The sequence below is a fragment of the Salmo trutta genome, chromosome 2 (assembly GCF_901001165.1).
Source record: "Salmo trutta chromosome 2, fSalTru1.1, whole genome shotgun sequence".
Classification (NCBI taxonomy): Eukaryota; Metazoa; Chordata; class Actinopteri; order Salmoniformes; family Salmonidae; genus Salmo; species Salmo trutta.
The window spans coordinates 22507309-22520259 of NC_042958.1; the positions used below are offsets into that span (position 1 = coordinate 22507309).

Sequence of the window (12951 nt, forward strand, 5' to 3'; positions counted from 1 at the left end):
GCTTGAAACATGTAGGTATTACAGACTTGGTCAGGGAGAGGTTGAAAATGTCAATGAAGACACTTGAGTCTGTTTTTTTTCCTGTTTCCGGTCACAACTTGCAGACTTGTTTACGCTGCTGTGCGTGTTTGTTGCAGATCTTACTTTGCTACCTAACGTTTTTTACTTTTTCATTACCGTATATTTTTACTTTTTACCCTCACTCAACTTTTTTCATTCAACTTTCTTACCCCGGAGGTTTTATCTGGACATGGTTCGTCAGGACTTCAAACAGCCAAAGCTAAGTAACATTAACATGATGCCTTCTAATTGCAGTCGTTGTACTTATAATATACAGGAGAACGATCGCCTTACGGCAAGGATAGCTGTGCTGCAAGCCCAGCTTCAGACGCAATCGTTAGGCAAGGGTAATTTCAGTGTAGGAAAGGATGAAACAGCGTCTGTGCCACCAGCAAGTACAGATAGTAACGTTAGTATTAACCCCCTCGCACGGTCCCCGCAGCCGGACAACTTTCTCATGGCTTCTGGAGGGAAACGCTGTAGGAATGCTCAACCGGTGTCACTTATTCAGCCGACAGAAACTTTCAACCGGTTCTCCCCATTAAGTGAGTCGGAGTCGGAGGCCGAGACTTCTCTGGTCTCTACTCCTCCCGCTGTGGTGTCTGAGACGCCGACGGCTCCCACCATTAGCTCTGACAAATTGAAAACCCTAGTCATTGGCGACTCCATTACCCGCAGTATTAGACTTAAAACGAATCATCCAGCGATCATACACTGTTTACCAGGGGGCAGGGCTACCGACGTTAAGGCTAATCTAAAGACGGTGCTGGCTAAAGCTAAAACTGGCGAGTGTAGAGAGTATAGAGATATTGTTATCCACGTCGGCACCAACGATGTTAGGATGAAACAGTCAGAGGTCACCAAGCGCAACATAGCTTCAGCGTGTAAATCAGCTAGAAAGATGTGTCGGCATCGAGTAATTGTCTCTGGCCCCCTCCCAGTTAGGGGGAGTGATGAGCTCTACAGCAGAGTCTCACAACTCAATCGCTGGATGAAAACTGTGTTCTGCCCCTCCCAAAAGATAGAATTTGTAGATAACTGGCCCTCTTTCTGGGACTCACCCACAAACAGGACCAAGCCTGGCCTGTTGAGGAGTGACGGACTCCATCCTAGCTGGAGGGGTGCTCTCATCTTATCTACGAACATAGACAGGGCTCTAACTCCTCTAGCTCCACAATGAAATAGGGTGCAGGCCAGGCAGCAGGCTGTTAGCCAGCCTGCCAGCTTAGTGGAGTCTGCCATTAGCACAGTCAGCGTAGTCAGCTCAGCTATCCCCATTGAGACCGTGTCTGTGCCTCGATCTAGGTTGGGCAAAATTAAAAATGGCGGTGTTCGCTTTAGTAATCTCACTAGTATAAAGACCTCCTCCATTCCTGCCATTATTGAAAGAGATTGTGATACTTCACATCTCAAAATTGGGTTACTTAATGTTAGATCCCTCACTTCCAAGGCAGTTATAGTCAATGAACTAATCACTGATCATAATCTTGATGTGATTGGCCTGACTGAAACATGGCTTAAGCCTGATGAATTCACTGTGTTAAATGAGGCCTCACCCCCTGGTTACACTAGTGACCATACCCCCCGTGCATCCGGCAAAGGCGGAGGTGTTGCTAACATCTACGATAGCAAATTTCAATTTACAAAAAAATAAACAATGACGTTTTCGTCTTTTGAGCTTCTAGTCATGAAATCTATGCAGCCTACTCACTCACTTTTTATAGCTACTGTTTACAGGCCTCCTGGGCCATATGCAGTGTTCCTCACTGAGTTCCCTGAATTCCTATCGGATCTTGTAGTCATAGCAGATAATATTCAAATTTTTGGTGACTTTAACATTCACATGGAAAAGTCCACAGACCCACTCCAAAAGGCTTTCGGAGCCATCATCGACTCAGTGGGTTTTGTCCAACATGTCTCTGGACCTACTCACTGCCACAGTCATACTCTGGACCTAGTTTTGTCCCATGGAATAAATGTTGTGGATCTTAATGTTTTTCCTCATAATCCTGGATTATCGGACCACCATTTTATTGCGTTTACAATTGCAACAAATAATCTGCTCAGACCCCAACCAAGGAGCATTAAAAGTCGTGCTATAAATTCTCAGACAACCCAAAGATTCCTTGATGCCCTTCCAGACTCCCTCTGCCTACCCAAGGACGTCAGAGGACAAAAATCAGTTAACCACCTAACCGAGGAACTCAATTTAACCTTGCGCAATACCCTAGATGCAGTTGCACCCCTAAAAATTAAAAACATCTGTCATAAGAAACTAGCTCCCTGGTATACAGAAAATACACGAGCTCTGAAGCAAGCTTCCAGAAAATTGGAACGGAAATGGCGCCACACCAAACTGGAAGTCTTCCGACTAGCTTGGAAAGACAGTACCGTGCAGTATCGAAGAGCCCTCACTGCTGCTCGATCATCCTATTTTTCCAACTTAATTGAGGAAAATAAGAACAATCCGAAATTTCTTTTTGATACTGTCGCAAAGCTAACTAAAAAGCAGCATTCGCAAATGGAGGATGGCTTTCACTTCAGCAGTAATAAATGTATGAACTTCTTTGAGGAAAAGATCATGATCATTAGAAAGCAAATTACGGACTCCTCTTTAAATCTGGGTATTCTTCCAAAGCTCCATTGTCCTGAGTCTGCACAACTCTGCCAGGACCTTGGCTCAAGGGAGATACTAAAGTGTTTTAGTACTATATCTCTTGACACAATGATGAAAATAATCATGGCCTCCAAACCCTCAAGCTGCATACTGGACCCTATTCCAACTAAACTACTGAAAGAGCTGCTTCCTGTGCTTGGCCCTCCTATGTTGAACATAATAAACGGCTCTCTATCCACCGGATGTGTACCAAGCTCACTAAAAGTGGCAGTAATAAAGCCTCTCTTGAAAAAGCCGAATCTTGACCCAGAAATTATAAAAAACTATCGGCCTATATCGAATCTTCCATTCCTCTCAAATTTTTTTGAAAAAGCTGTTGCACAGCAACTCACTGCCTTCCTGAAGACAAACAATGTATACGAAACGCTTCAGTCTGGTTTTAGGCCCCATCATAGCACTGAGACTGCACTTGTGAAGGTGGTAAATGACCTTTTAATGACGTCAGACCGAGGCTCTGCATCTGTCCTCGTGCTCCTAGATCTTAGTGCCGCTTTTGATACCATCGATCACCACATTCTTTTGGAGAGATTGGAAACCCAAATTGGTCTACATGGACAAGTTCTGGCCTGGTTTAGATCTTATCTGTCGGAAAGATATCAGTTTGTCTCTGTGAATGGTTTGTCCTCTGACAAATCAATTGTAAATTTCGGTGTTCCTCAAGGTTCCGTTTTAGGACCACTATTGTTTTCACTATATATTTTACCTCTTGGGGATGTCATTCGAAAACATAATGTTAAATTTCACTGCTATGCGGACGACACACAGCTGTACATTTCAATGAAACATGGTGAAGCTCCAAAATTGCCCTCGCTAGAAGCCTGTGTTTCAGACATAAGGAAGTGGATGGCTGCAAACTTTCTACTTTTAAACTCGGACAAAACAGAGATGCTTGTTCTAGGTCCCAAGAAAAAAAGAGATCTGTTCAATCTGACAATTAATCTGGATGGTTGTACAGTCGTCTCAAATAAAACTGTGAAGGACCTCGGTGTTACTCTGGACCCTGATCTCTCTTTTGAAGAACATATCAAGACTGTTTCAAGGACAGCTTTTTTCCATCTACGTAACATTGCAAAACTCAGAAACTTTCTGCCCAAAAATGACGCAGAAAATGAATCCATGCTTTTGTTACTTCTAGGCTGGACTACTGCAATGCTCTACTTTCCGGCTACCCGGATAAAGCACTAAACAAACTTCAGTTAGTGCTAAATACGGCTGCTAGAATCCTGACTAGAACCAAAAAATTTGATCATATTACTCCAGTGCTAGCCTCCCTACACTGGCTTCCTGTTAAGGCAAGGGCTGATTTCAAGGTTTTACTGCTAACCTACAAAGCATTACATGGGCTTGCTCCTACCTATCTTTCCGATTTGGTCCTGCCGTACATACCTACACGTACGCTACGGTCACAAGACGCAGGCCTCCTAATTGTCCCTAGAGTTTCTAAGCAAACGGCTGGAGGTAGGGCTTTCTCCTATAGAGCTCCATTTTTATGGAATGGTCTGCCTACCCATGTGAGAGACGCAGACTCAGTCTCAACCTTTAAGTCTTTACTGAAGACTTATCTCTTCAGTAGGTCCTATGATTAAGTGTAGTCTGGCCCAGGAGTGTGAAGGTGAACGGAAAGGCTGGAGCAACGAACCGCCCTTGCTGTCTCTGCCTTGCCGGTTCCCCTCTTTCCACTGGGATTCTCTGCCTCTAACCCTATTACAGGGGCTGAGTCACTGACTTACTGGTGTTCTTCCATGCCGTCCATGGGAGGGGTGCGTCACTTGAGTGGGTTGAGTCACTGACGTGGTCTTCCTGTCTGGGTTGGCGCCCCCCCCCCTTGGGTTGTGCCATGGCGGAGATTTTTGTGGGCTATACTCGGCCTTGTCTTCGGACGGTAAGTTGGTGGTTGTAGACATCCCTCTAGTGGTGTGGGGGCTGTGCTTTGGCAAAGTGGGTGGGGTTATATCCTGCCTGTTTGGCCCTGTCCGGGGGTATCATCAGATGGGGCCACAGTGTCTTCTGATCCCTCCTGTCTCAGCCTCCAGTATTTATGCTGCAGTAGTTTATGTGCCGGGGGGCTAGGGTCAGTCTGTTACATCTGGAGTATTCTCTTGTCTTATCCGGTGTCCTGTGTGAATTTAAATATGCTCTCTCTAATTCTCTCTTTCTCTCTTTCTTTCTTTCTCTCGGAGGACCTGAGCCCTAGGACCATGCCTCGGGACTACCTGGCATGATGACTCCTTGCTGTCCCCAGTCCACCTGGCCATGCTGCTGCTCCAGTTTCAACTGTTCTGCCTGCGGCTACGGAACCCTGACCTGTTCACCGGACGTGCTTGTTGCACCCTCGACAACTACAATGATTATTATTATTTGACCATGCTGGTCATTTATGAACATTTTAACATCTTGACCATGTTCTGTTATAATATCCACCCGGCACAGCCAGAAGTGGACTGGCCACCCCTCATAGCCTGGTTCCTCTCTAGGTTTCTTCCTAGGTTTTTGGCCTTTCTAGGGAGTTTTTCCTAGGGAGTTTTTCCTAGCCACCGTGCTTCTTTCACATGCATTGCTTGCTGTTTGGGGTTTTAGGCTGGGTTTCTGTACAGCACTTTGAGATTTCAGCTGATATACGAAGGGCTATATAAATACATTTGATTTGATGATTTGATTTGACTTGCCAGTTGGTCAGTGTATGCTTTGAGTACATGTCCTGGTAATCCGTCTGGCCCCGCGACTTTGTGAATGTTGACCTGTTTAAAGGTCTTGCTCACATTGGCTGCCGAGAGCGTTATCACACAGTCGTCCGGAACAGCTGGTGCTCTCATGCATGCTTCAGTGTTGCCTGCCTCGAAGCGAGCATACAGGGCATTTAGCTCGTCTAGTAGGCTTGCGTTACTGGGCAGCTCGCAGCTGGGTTTCCCTTTGTAGTCTGTAATAGTTTTCAAGCCCTGCCACATCCGACGAGCATCAGAGCCGGTGTAGTAGGATTCAATCTTAATCCTGTATTGACGCTTTGCCTGCTTAATGGTCCGTCTGAGGGCGTAGCGGGATTTCTTACAAGCGTCCGGATTAATGTTGCGATAGCTCGATGCGGATGTTGCCTGTAAACCATGGCTTCTGGTTGGGATATGTATGTACGGTCATTGTGGGGGCGACGTCGTCGATGTACTTATTGATGAAGCCGATGACTGAGTTTGTATACTCCTCAATGCCATTGGATGAATCCCAGAACATATTCCAGTCTGTGCTAGCAAAACAGTCCTGTAGCATAGCATCCGCGTCAACTAACCACTTCCGTATTGAGCGAGTCACTGGTACTTCCTGCTTTAGTTTTTGCTTGTAAGCAGGAATCAGGAGGATAGAATTATGGTCAGATTTGCCAAATGGAGGGCGAGGGAGAGCTTTGTATGCGTCTCTGTTTGTGGAGTAAAGGTGGTCTAGAGTTTTTTTTCCTCTGGTTACACATGTGATATGCAGGTATAAATGAGGTAAAATGGATTTAAGTTGGCCTGCAGTAAAGTCTCCGGCCACTAGGAGCGCCGCTTTTGGATGAGCATTTTCTTGTTTGCTTATGGCTCTATACAGCTCCTTGAGTGTGGTCTTAGTGCCAGCATCGGTTTGTGGTGGAAAATAGACGGCTACGAATAATATAGATGAGAACTCTCTTGGTAAATAGTGTGGTCTACAGCTTATCATAAGGTTCTCTACCTCAGGCGAGCAATACCTTGAGACCTCTTTAATATTAGACATCGCGCACCAGCTGTTATTGACAAATAGACACACACCCCCGCTCCTCATCTTACCAGACATAGCTTCTCTGTCCTGCCGATGCATGGAAAATCCCACCAGCTCTATATTATCCGCGTCGTCGTTCAGCCACGACTCGATGAAACATAAGATATTACAGTTTTTATTTTCTCGTTGGTAGGATAGTCTTGATCGTATATCATCCATTTTGTTTTCCAATGATTGCACATTGGCCAATAGAACGGATGGTAGTGGAGGGTTACTCACTCTTGTATGAATTCTCAGACGGCAGACCGACCTCTGCCCCCTTTTTCCCCGTCTTTTCTTCACGCAAATGACTGGGATTTGGGCCCGTTCGCGTCGGAACCTCGTTAAAGAAAAGCTCTTCGTCCAGTTCAAGGTGAGTAATCGTTGTTCTGATGTCCAGAAGTTATTTTCATCATAAGAGATGGTAGCAGCAACATTATGTACAAAATAAGTTACAAACAACGCAAAAAAACGAACAAAATAGTACAGTTGGTTAGGAGCCCGTAAAACGGCAGCCATCCCCTCCGGCGTCATTCTTTCAACCAAGCAGAGAAGCAGAGAAGATTGCAAGGAACAAGAGTCCAGAGAGACTATAACAGAAGTCAACAGAAGTCTAAGAAAACAACAAACGTCTCAGCAATATTGGTCTTTTGGATATTTGATCAGAGAGACAGCAGCTTGGGGTTATTGTATTTTTGGTATCATTTAGTGCATTTGTGGTAGGGCAGGCTATGGTTTAGGACAAATGTGTGGGGAGTAATCTGAACTGGCACTATAGTCTACTATAGTGAACAGGGTGCTATTTTAGATATATTGGTCTAGATAATTATAGAGCTAAATAAGAGTCACTCACGCCTCTGGCTGCTGGAGGAAGTTCTTCATGGCCTTGATCTGTTGGAAGTGACAGGACATGTCCGTGGCAAGGACCATTTCTACCACCAGCGCCCGTAGCTCTCTACGAGAGGGGGAGACATACAGACATTTTAGAGAGAGGATCAGATAGACAGACAGATGGACAGACATGGTAGAGGTAGATACAAGAGAGGATCAGACAGACAGGTTAGAGAGAGGAGTGGACAGACAGGTTAGAGGTAGGTTAGAGAGAGAAGCAGACACAGGTTAGAGGTAGTTTAGAGAGAGGAGTGGACAGACAGACAGGTTAGAGGTAGGTTAGAGAGAGGAGCAGACAGACAGACAGGTTTGAGGTAGGTTAAAGAGAGGAGCAGACAGACAGCTGAGAGGTAGGTTAGAGAGAGGATTAGACAGACAGGTTAGAGGTAGGTTAGAGAGAGGAGTGGACAGACAGGTTAGATGTAGGTTAGAGAGAGGAGCAGACAGGCAGGTTAGAGGTAAGTTAGAGAGAGGAGTGGAGAGACAGACAGCTTAGAGGTAGGATATAGAGAAGAGCAGACAGACAGATTAGAGGTAGCTTAGAGAGAGGAGTGGACAGACAGACATGTTAGAGGTAGGTTAGAGAGAGGAGTGGACAGACAGACAGCTTAGAGGTAGGTTAGAGAGAGGAGGAGACAGACAGATTAGAGGTAGGTTAGAGAGAGGAGTGGACAGACAGACAGCTTAGAGGTAGGTTAGAGAGAGGAGCAGACAGACAGATTAGAGCTGGGTTAGAGAGAGGAGTGGACAGACAGCTTAGAGGTAGGTTAGAGAGAGGAGTAGACAGACAGGTTAGAGGTAGGTTAGAGAGAGGAGTGGACAGACAGGTTAGAGGTAGGTTAGAGAGAGGAGTGGACAGACAGACAGCTTAGAGGTAGGTTAGAGAGAGGAGCAGACAGACAGGTTAGAGGTAGGTTAGAGAGAGGAGTGGACAGACAGGTTAGAGGTAGGTTAGAGAGAGGAGTGGACAGACAGGTTAGAGGTAGGTTAGAGAGAGGAGTGGACAGACAGACAGCTTAGAGGTAGGTTAGAGAGAGGAGCAGACAGACAGGTTAGAGGTAGGTTAGAGAGAGGAGTAGACAGACAGGTTAGAGGTAGGTTAGAGAGAGGAGTGGACAGACAGGTTAGAGGTAGGTTAGAGAGAGGAGTGGACAGACAGACAGCTTAGAGGTAGGTTAGAGAGAGGAGCAGACAGACAGGTTAGAGGTAGGTTAGAGAGAGGAGTGGACAGACAGGTTAGAGGTAGGTTAGAGAGAGGAGTGGACAGACAGACAGCTTAGAGGTAGGTTAGAGAGAGGAGCAGACAGACAGGTTAGAGGTAGGTTAGAGAGAGGAATGGACAGACAGCTTAGAGGTAGGTTAGAGAGAGGAGTGGACAGACAGGTTAGAGGTAGGTTAGAGAGAGAAGCAGACAGACAGGTTAGAGGTAGGTTAGAGAGAGGAGTGGACAGACAGGTTAGAGGTAGGTTAGAGAGAGGAGTGGACAGACAGGTTAGAGGTAGGTTAGAGAGAGGAGCAGACAGACAGGTTAGAGGTAGGTTAGAGAGAGGAGCAGACAGACAGGTTAGAGGTAGGTTAGAGAGAGGAGTGGACAGACAGGTTAGAGGTAGGTTAGAGAGAGGAGTGGACAGACAGGTTAGAGGTAGGTTAGAGAGAGGAGCAGACAGACAGGTTAGAGGTAGGTTAGAGAGAGGAGCAGACAGACAGGTTAGAGGTAGGTTAGAGAGAGGAGTGGACAGACAGGTTAGAGGTAGGTTAGAGAGAGGAGTAGACAGACAGGTTAGAGGTAGGTTAGAGAGAGGAGTGGACAGACAGGTTAGAGGTAGCTTAGAGAGAGAAGCAGACAGACAGGTTAGAGGTAGGTTAGAGAGAGGAGTGGACAGACAGGGTAGAGGTAGTTTAGAGAGAGAAGCAGACAGACAGGTTAGAGGTAGGTTAGAGAGAGGAGTGGACAGACAGGTTAGAGGTAGGTTAGAGAGAGGAGTAGACAGACAGGTTAGAGGTAGGTTAGAGAGAGGAGTGGACAGACAGGTTAGAGGTAGGTTAGAGAGAGAAGCAGACAGACAGGTTAGAGGTAGGTTAGAGAGAGGAGTGGACAGACAGGTTAGAGGTAGGTTAGAGAGAGGAGTAGACAGACAGGTTAGAGGTAGGTTAGAGAGAGGAGCAGACAGACAGGTTAGAGGTAGGTTAGAGAGAGGAGTGGACAGACAGGTTAGAGGTAGGTTAGAGAGAGGAGTAGACAGACAGGTTAGAGGTAGGTTAGAGAGAGGAGTGGACAGACAGGTTAGAGGTAGGTTAGAGAGAGGAGTAGACAGACAGGTTAGAGGTAGGTTAGAGAGAGGAGTGGACAGACAGGTTAGAGGTAGGTTAGAGAGAGGAGTAGACAGACAGGTTAGAGGTAGGTTAGAGAGAGAAGCAGACAGACAGGTTAGAGGTAGGTTAGAGAGAGGAGTGGACAGACAGACAGCTTAGAGGTAGGTTAGAGAGAGGAGGAGACAGACAGATTAGAGGTAGGTTAGAGAGAGGAGTGGACAGACAGGTTAGAGGTAGGTTAGAGAGAGGAGTGGACAGACAGGTTAGAGGTAGGTTAGAGAGAGGAGTGGACAGACAGACAGCTTAGAGGTAGGTTAGAGAGAGGAGCAGACAGACAGGTTAGAGGTAGGTTAGAGAGAGGAGCGGACAGACAGGTTAGAGGTAGGTTAGAGAGAGGAGTGGACAGACAGGTTAGAGGTAGGTTAGAGAGAGAAGCAGACAGACAGGTTAGAGGTAGGTTAGAGAGAGGAGTGGACAGACAGGTTAGAGGTAGGTTAGAGAGAGAAGCAGACAGACAGGTTAGAGGTAGGTTAGAGAGAGAAGTAGACAGACAGGTTAGAGGTAGGTTAGAGAGAGGAGTATACAGACAGGTTAGAGGTAGGTTAGAGAGAGAAGCAGACAGACAGGTTAGAGGTAGGTTAGAGAGAGAAGCAGACAGACAGGTTAGAGGTAGGTTAGAGAGAGGAGCGGACAGACAGGTTAGAGGTAGGTTAGAGAGAGGAGTGGACAGACAGGTTAGAGGTAGGTTAGAGAGAGAAGCAGACAGACAGGTTAGAGGTAGGTTAGAGAGAGGAGTGGACAGACAGGTTAGAGGTAGGTTAGAGAGAGGAGTGGACAGACAGGTTAGAGGTAGGTTAGAGAGAGGAGTGGACAGACAGGTTAGAGGTAGGTTAGAGAGAGGAGTGGACAGACAGGTTAGAGGTAGGTTAGAGAGAGAAGCAGGCCATGTCTGTGGTCAACACCATCTCAACCACCCAGGCACGTACACAGATAATGCTCTACCTGTGCAGAGCACCTGCCCCTTTGCACTTCCAGTCTCCAAAGTGCTCTTTTGTATGTTGATATAATTTCCCCAAAACAATTTTGTCGTTGTTTTTCTGATCTGAACCCGCTGCCTGAAAGTCGTCATTAAATTGGCCCCCTGTGGTCACCGGTCCAGTTCAGTGTATAGCTAGCTACACTCTTAGAACCTAAAAGGGTTCTTCGGCCGTCCTCATAGGAGAACCTTTTGAAGAACCCTTTTTGGTTCGAGATAGAACCCTTTTCGTTCCAGGTAGAACCCTTTTGGGTTCCATGTAGAACCCTCTGTGTAAAGGGTTCTACATGGAGCCCAAAAGAGTACAAAAGGGGACAGCCAAAGAACATTTTTGGAACATTTTTTTCTACGAGTGTAGCTAGCTAGTTTGAATATCAATACCACTGCCACAGCAGCATAATTGAGCAGTTTAACAACGTGAGTGACCTGCTAACATGCTGATTTACATAATCAAATCCAGTCTGGTTGGCTGATAGGCTTACGTGCAGCAGAGACACAGAAAGAGAGAAGAGGCTGCATCACCGACCCTCAGACTCAACTCCATCCCTTCAGCTGGGATAGATGTGTCAGGGAGGGAAGGAGCAACACAGGTAGTCTATAGCTAGCTAGCCACCATATAATGATAGCGTACTAAAATAACCACACAAGCCACTTGCCAGTCAGCCATATATCATGAATATATGTATGTTCATCGTCATCATAATGTTTATGACAATAAATTATTTGCAAACAAAATACATATTTTAATTATGTTAAGCAAAGCATGTAGCTAATAGATCTGTGTCACATGACTATAGAGTTACTATGAAATATGCAATTACTTTTAAATGACACAATTATGAAATTATACTATGAAGTTATAAGATTAGGGATATTAGATTATGAAGTTATTATTTAAGAGCATTGGTGATAAATCACAATCTGTAAAAAGAAAATGGCTAATCTAGTAATCTAGCTAGCTAGCCATTTTGTTAACTGTAGCATATGGTAGCCTAATTAGTCTGCTAGCTAAGAACACTATCAGTCATCATCAGTGATCACCATGCTCACTTTACTGGCTTATTTAGAGAATGGTAGGCTATAGTAAAGCAATATAGGGTATAGTAATTGTTGGCTACAGTATTTCTCACAATATTCTATTCCTTTGCTCTCATTACTGTCCTATTTAGGGATAGTGTAGAGCAGAATATGTATTCCTGAAGTGACCTCCAACCTCCCGGCTCCTCTAAACTTCTTCCACTGGATCAAATCTTCAGACAGTATAGGATATACATGATAGAGGCAACAAATGGTGTTGGGTTGGAAATAGCAATGATAGGCTACAGTATTTCTTATAATCTTCTATTTTGACTGGAATTCTGTTGGTTATTGTTAATAAGGGCAGCCTTTATTGTAGTCCAAAATAGTTTTGCAAAATACGTCACTCATCAGATTGTGCTGCTTTACCCTCTTCTCAATGACACACATAAAGCATGTTAACCAAATCTTAGCAAATTATACAACAAAAGCATCTATTTTGCCAATTGCTTTTATGTAATGAAATAATCAAACTAATAATTGCTCAACAAGTCTCTGACCGCGGTTGTGGGAGTTGTTTAGGGGGGGTGCCCTTTTTTGTTGTTGTTGAGCACATGCCACCCAAAAGGTCTGTGCACGGCCTTGCTACCACCAGGACCCAGAACTCTCTGAGTCTTGCCTACCTCCAGTCGTCTTTGGACAGGTTGAGGAGGATGTTCATCTCGTCATCGTCCTGTAGGAGGCGGTAGGCAGCACTCACATGGTGGTTCTCCAGAACTGCACGGTCATTATACAAGATGGCCGTGCCTGACCTGAGACAACACAGTTAGGAGAGGGTAAACCATAGAAATAGTTTGATTAGAAGGGAAAGTCCGTTCTAGTAATTATATTTCAATGTGGTAAATATAAAGCCCCTGCTCTAATCCAATACATGGTTTATTATCATCACATTTGAGTTGATCTATATGGTACTTCATGCAGTTTACATACACTGTAGCTTATATTGACCTGTTTTGCAATAAAACTCATACCTAAAGAAATGTCAGAGAGTTTTGCGATTAATTAGAACTTGTTGTGCTTTGAGGATTAGGCTCAACAATGGTTGCCGTCACGAGGCAGAGGAGGAATTAGAATAGAACTGCCATTCACGGTTTTTAATCATCCCCTCTCTAAATGCATAACAATGAGTTCCCAT

General features: G+C 45.2%; 1 protein-coding gene across 4 annotated transcripts in view; it reads right to left on the reverse strand.

The window, feature by feature from the left end:
* The window catches only part of pde1ca (phosphodiesterase 1C, calmodulin-dependent a), a 169584-nt gene that overhangs the window by 23058 nt on the left and 133575 nt on the right, over positions 1-12951 (reverse strand). For all 4 annotated transcript variants that reach the window (XM_029698701.1, XM_029698718.1, XM_029698726.1 and 1 more), the window contains 2 exons: positions 12440-12568; positions 7353-7454 (listed from right to left, as the gene is read on the reverse strand). In XM_029698701.1, coding sequence (XP_029554561.1) covers positions 7353-7454; positions 12440-12568 — 231 coding nt within the window. The remainder of the gene's footprint in view (positions 1-7352; positions 7455-12439; positions 12569-12951) is intronic.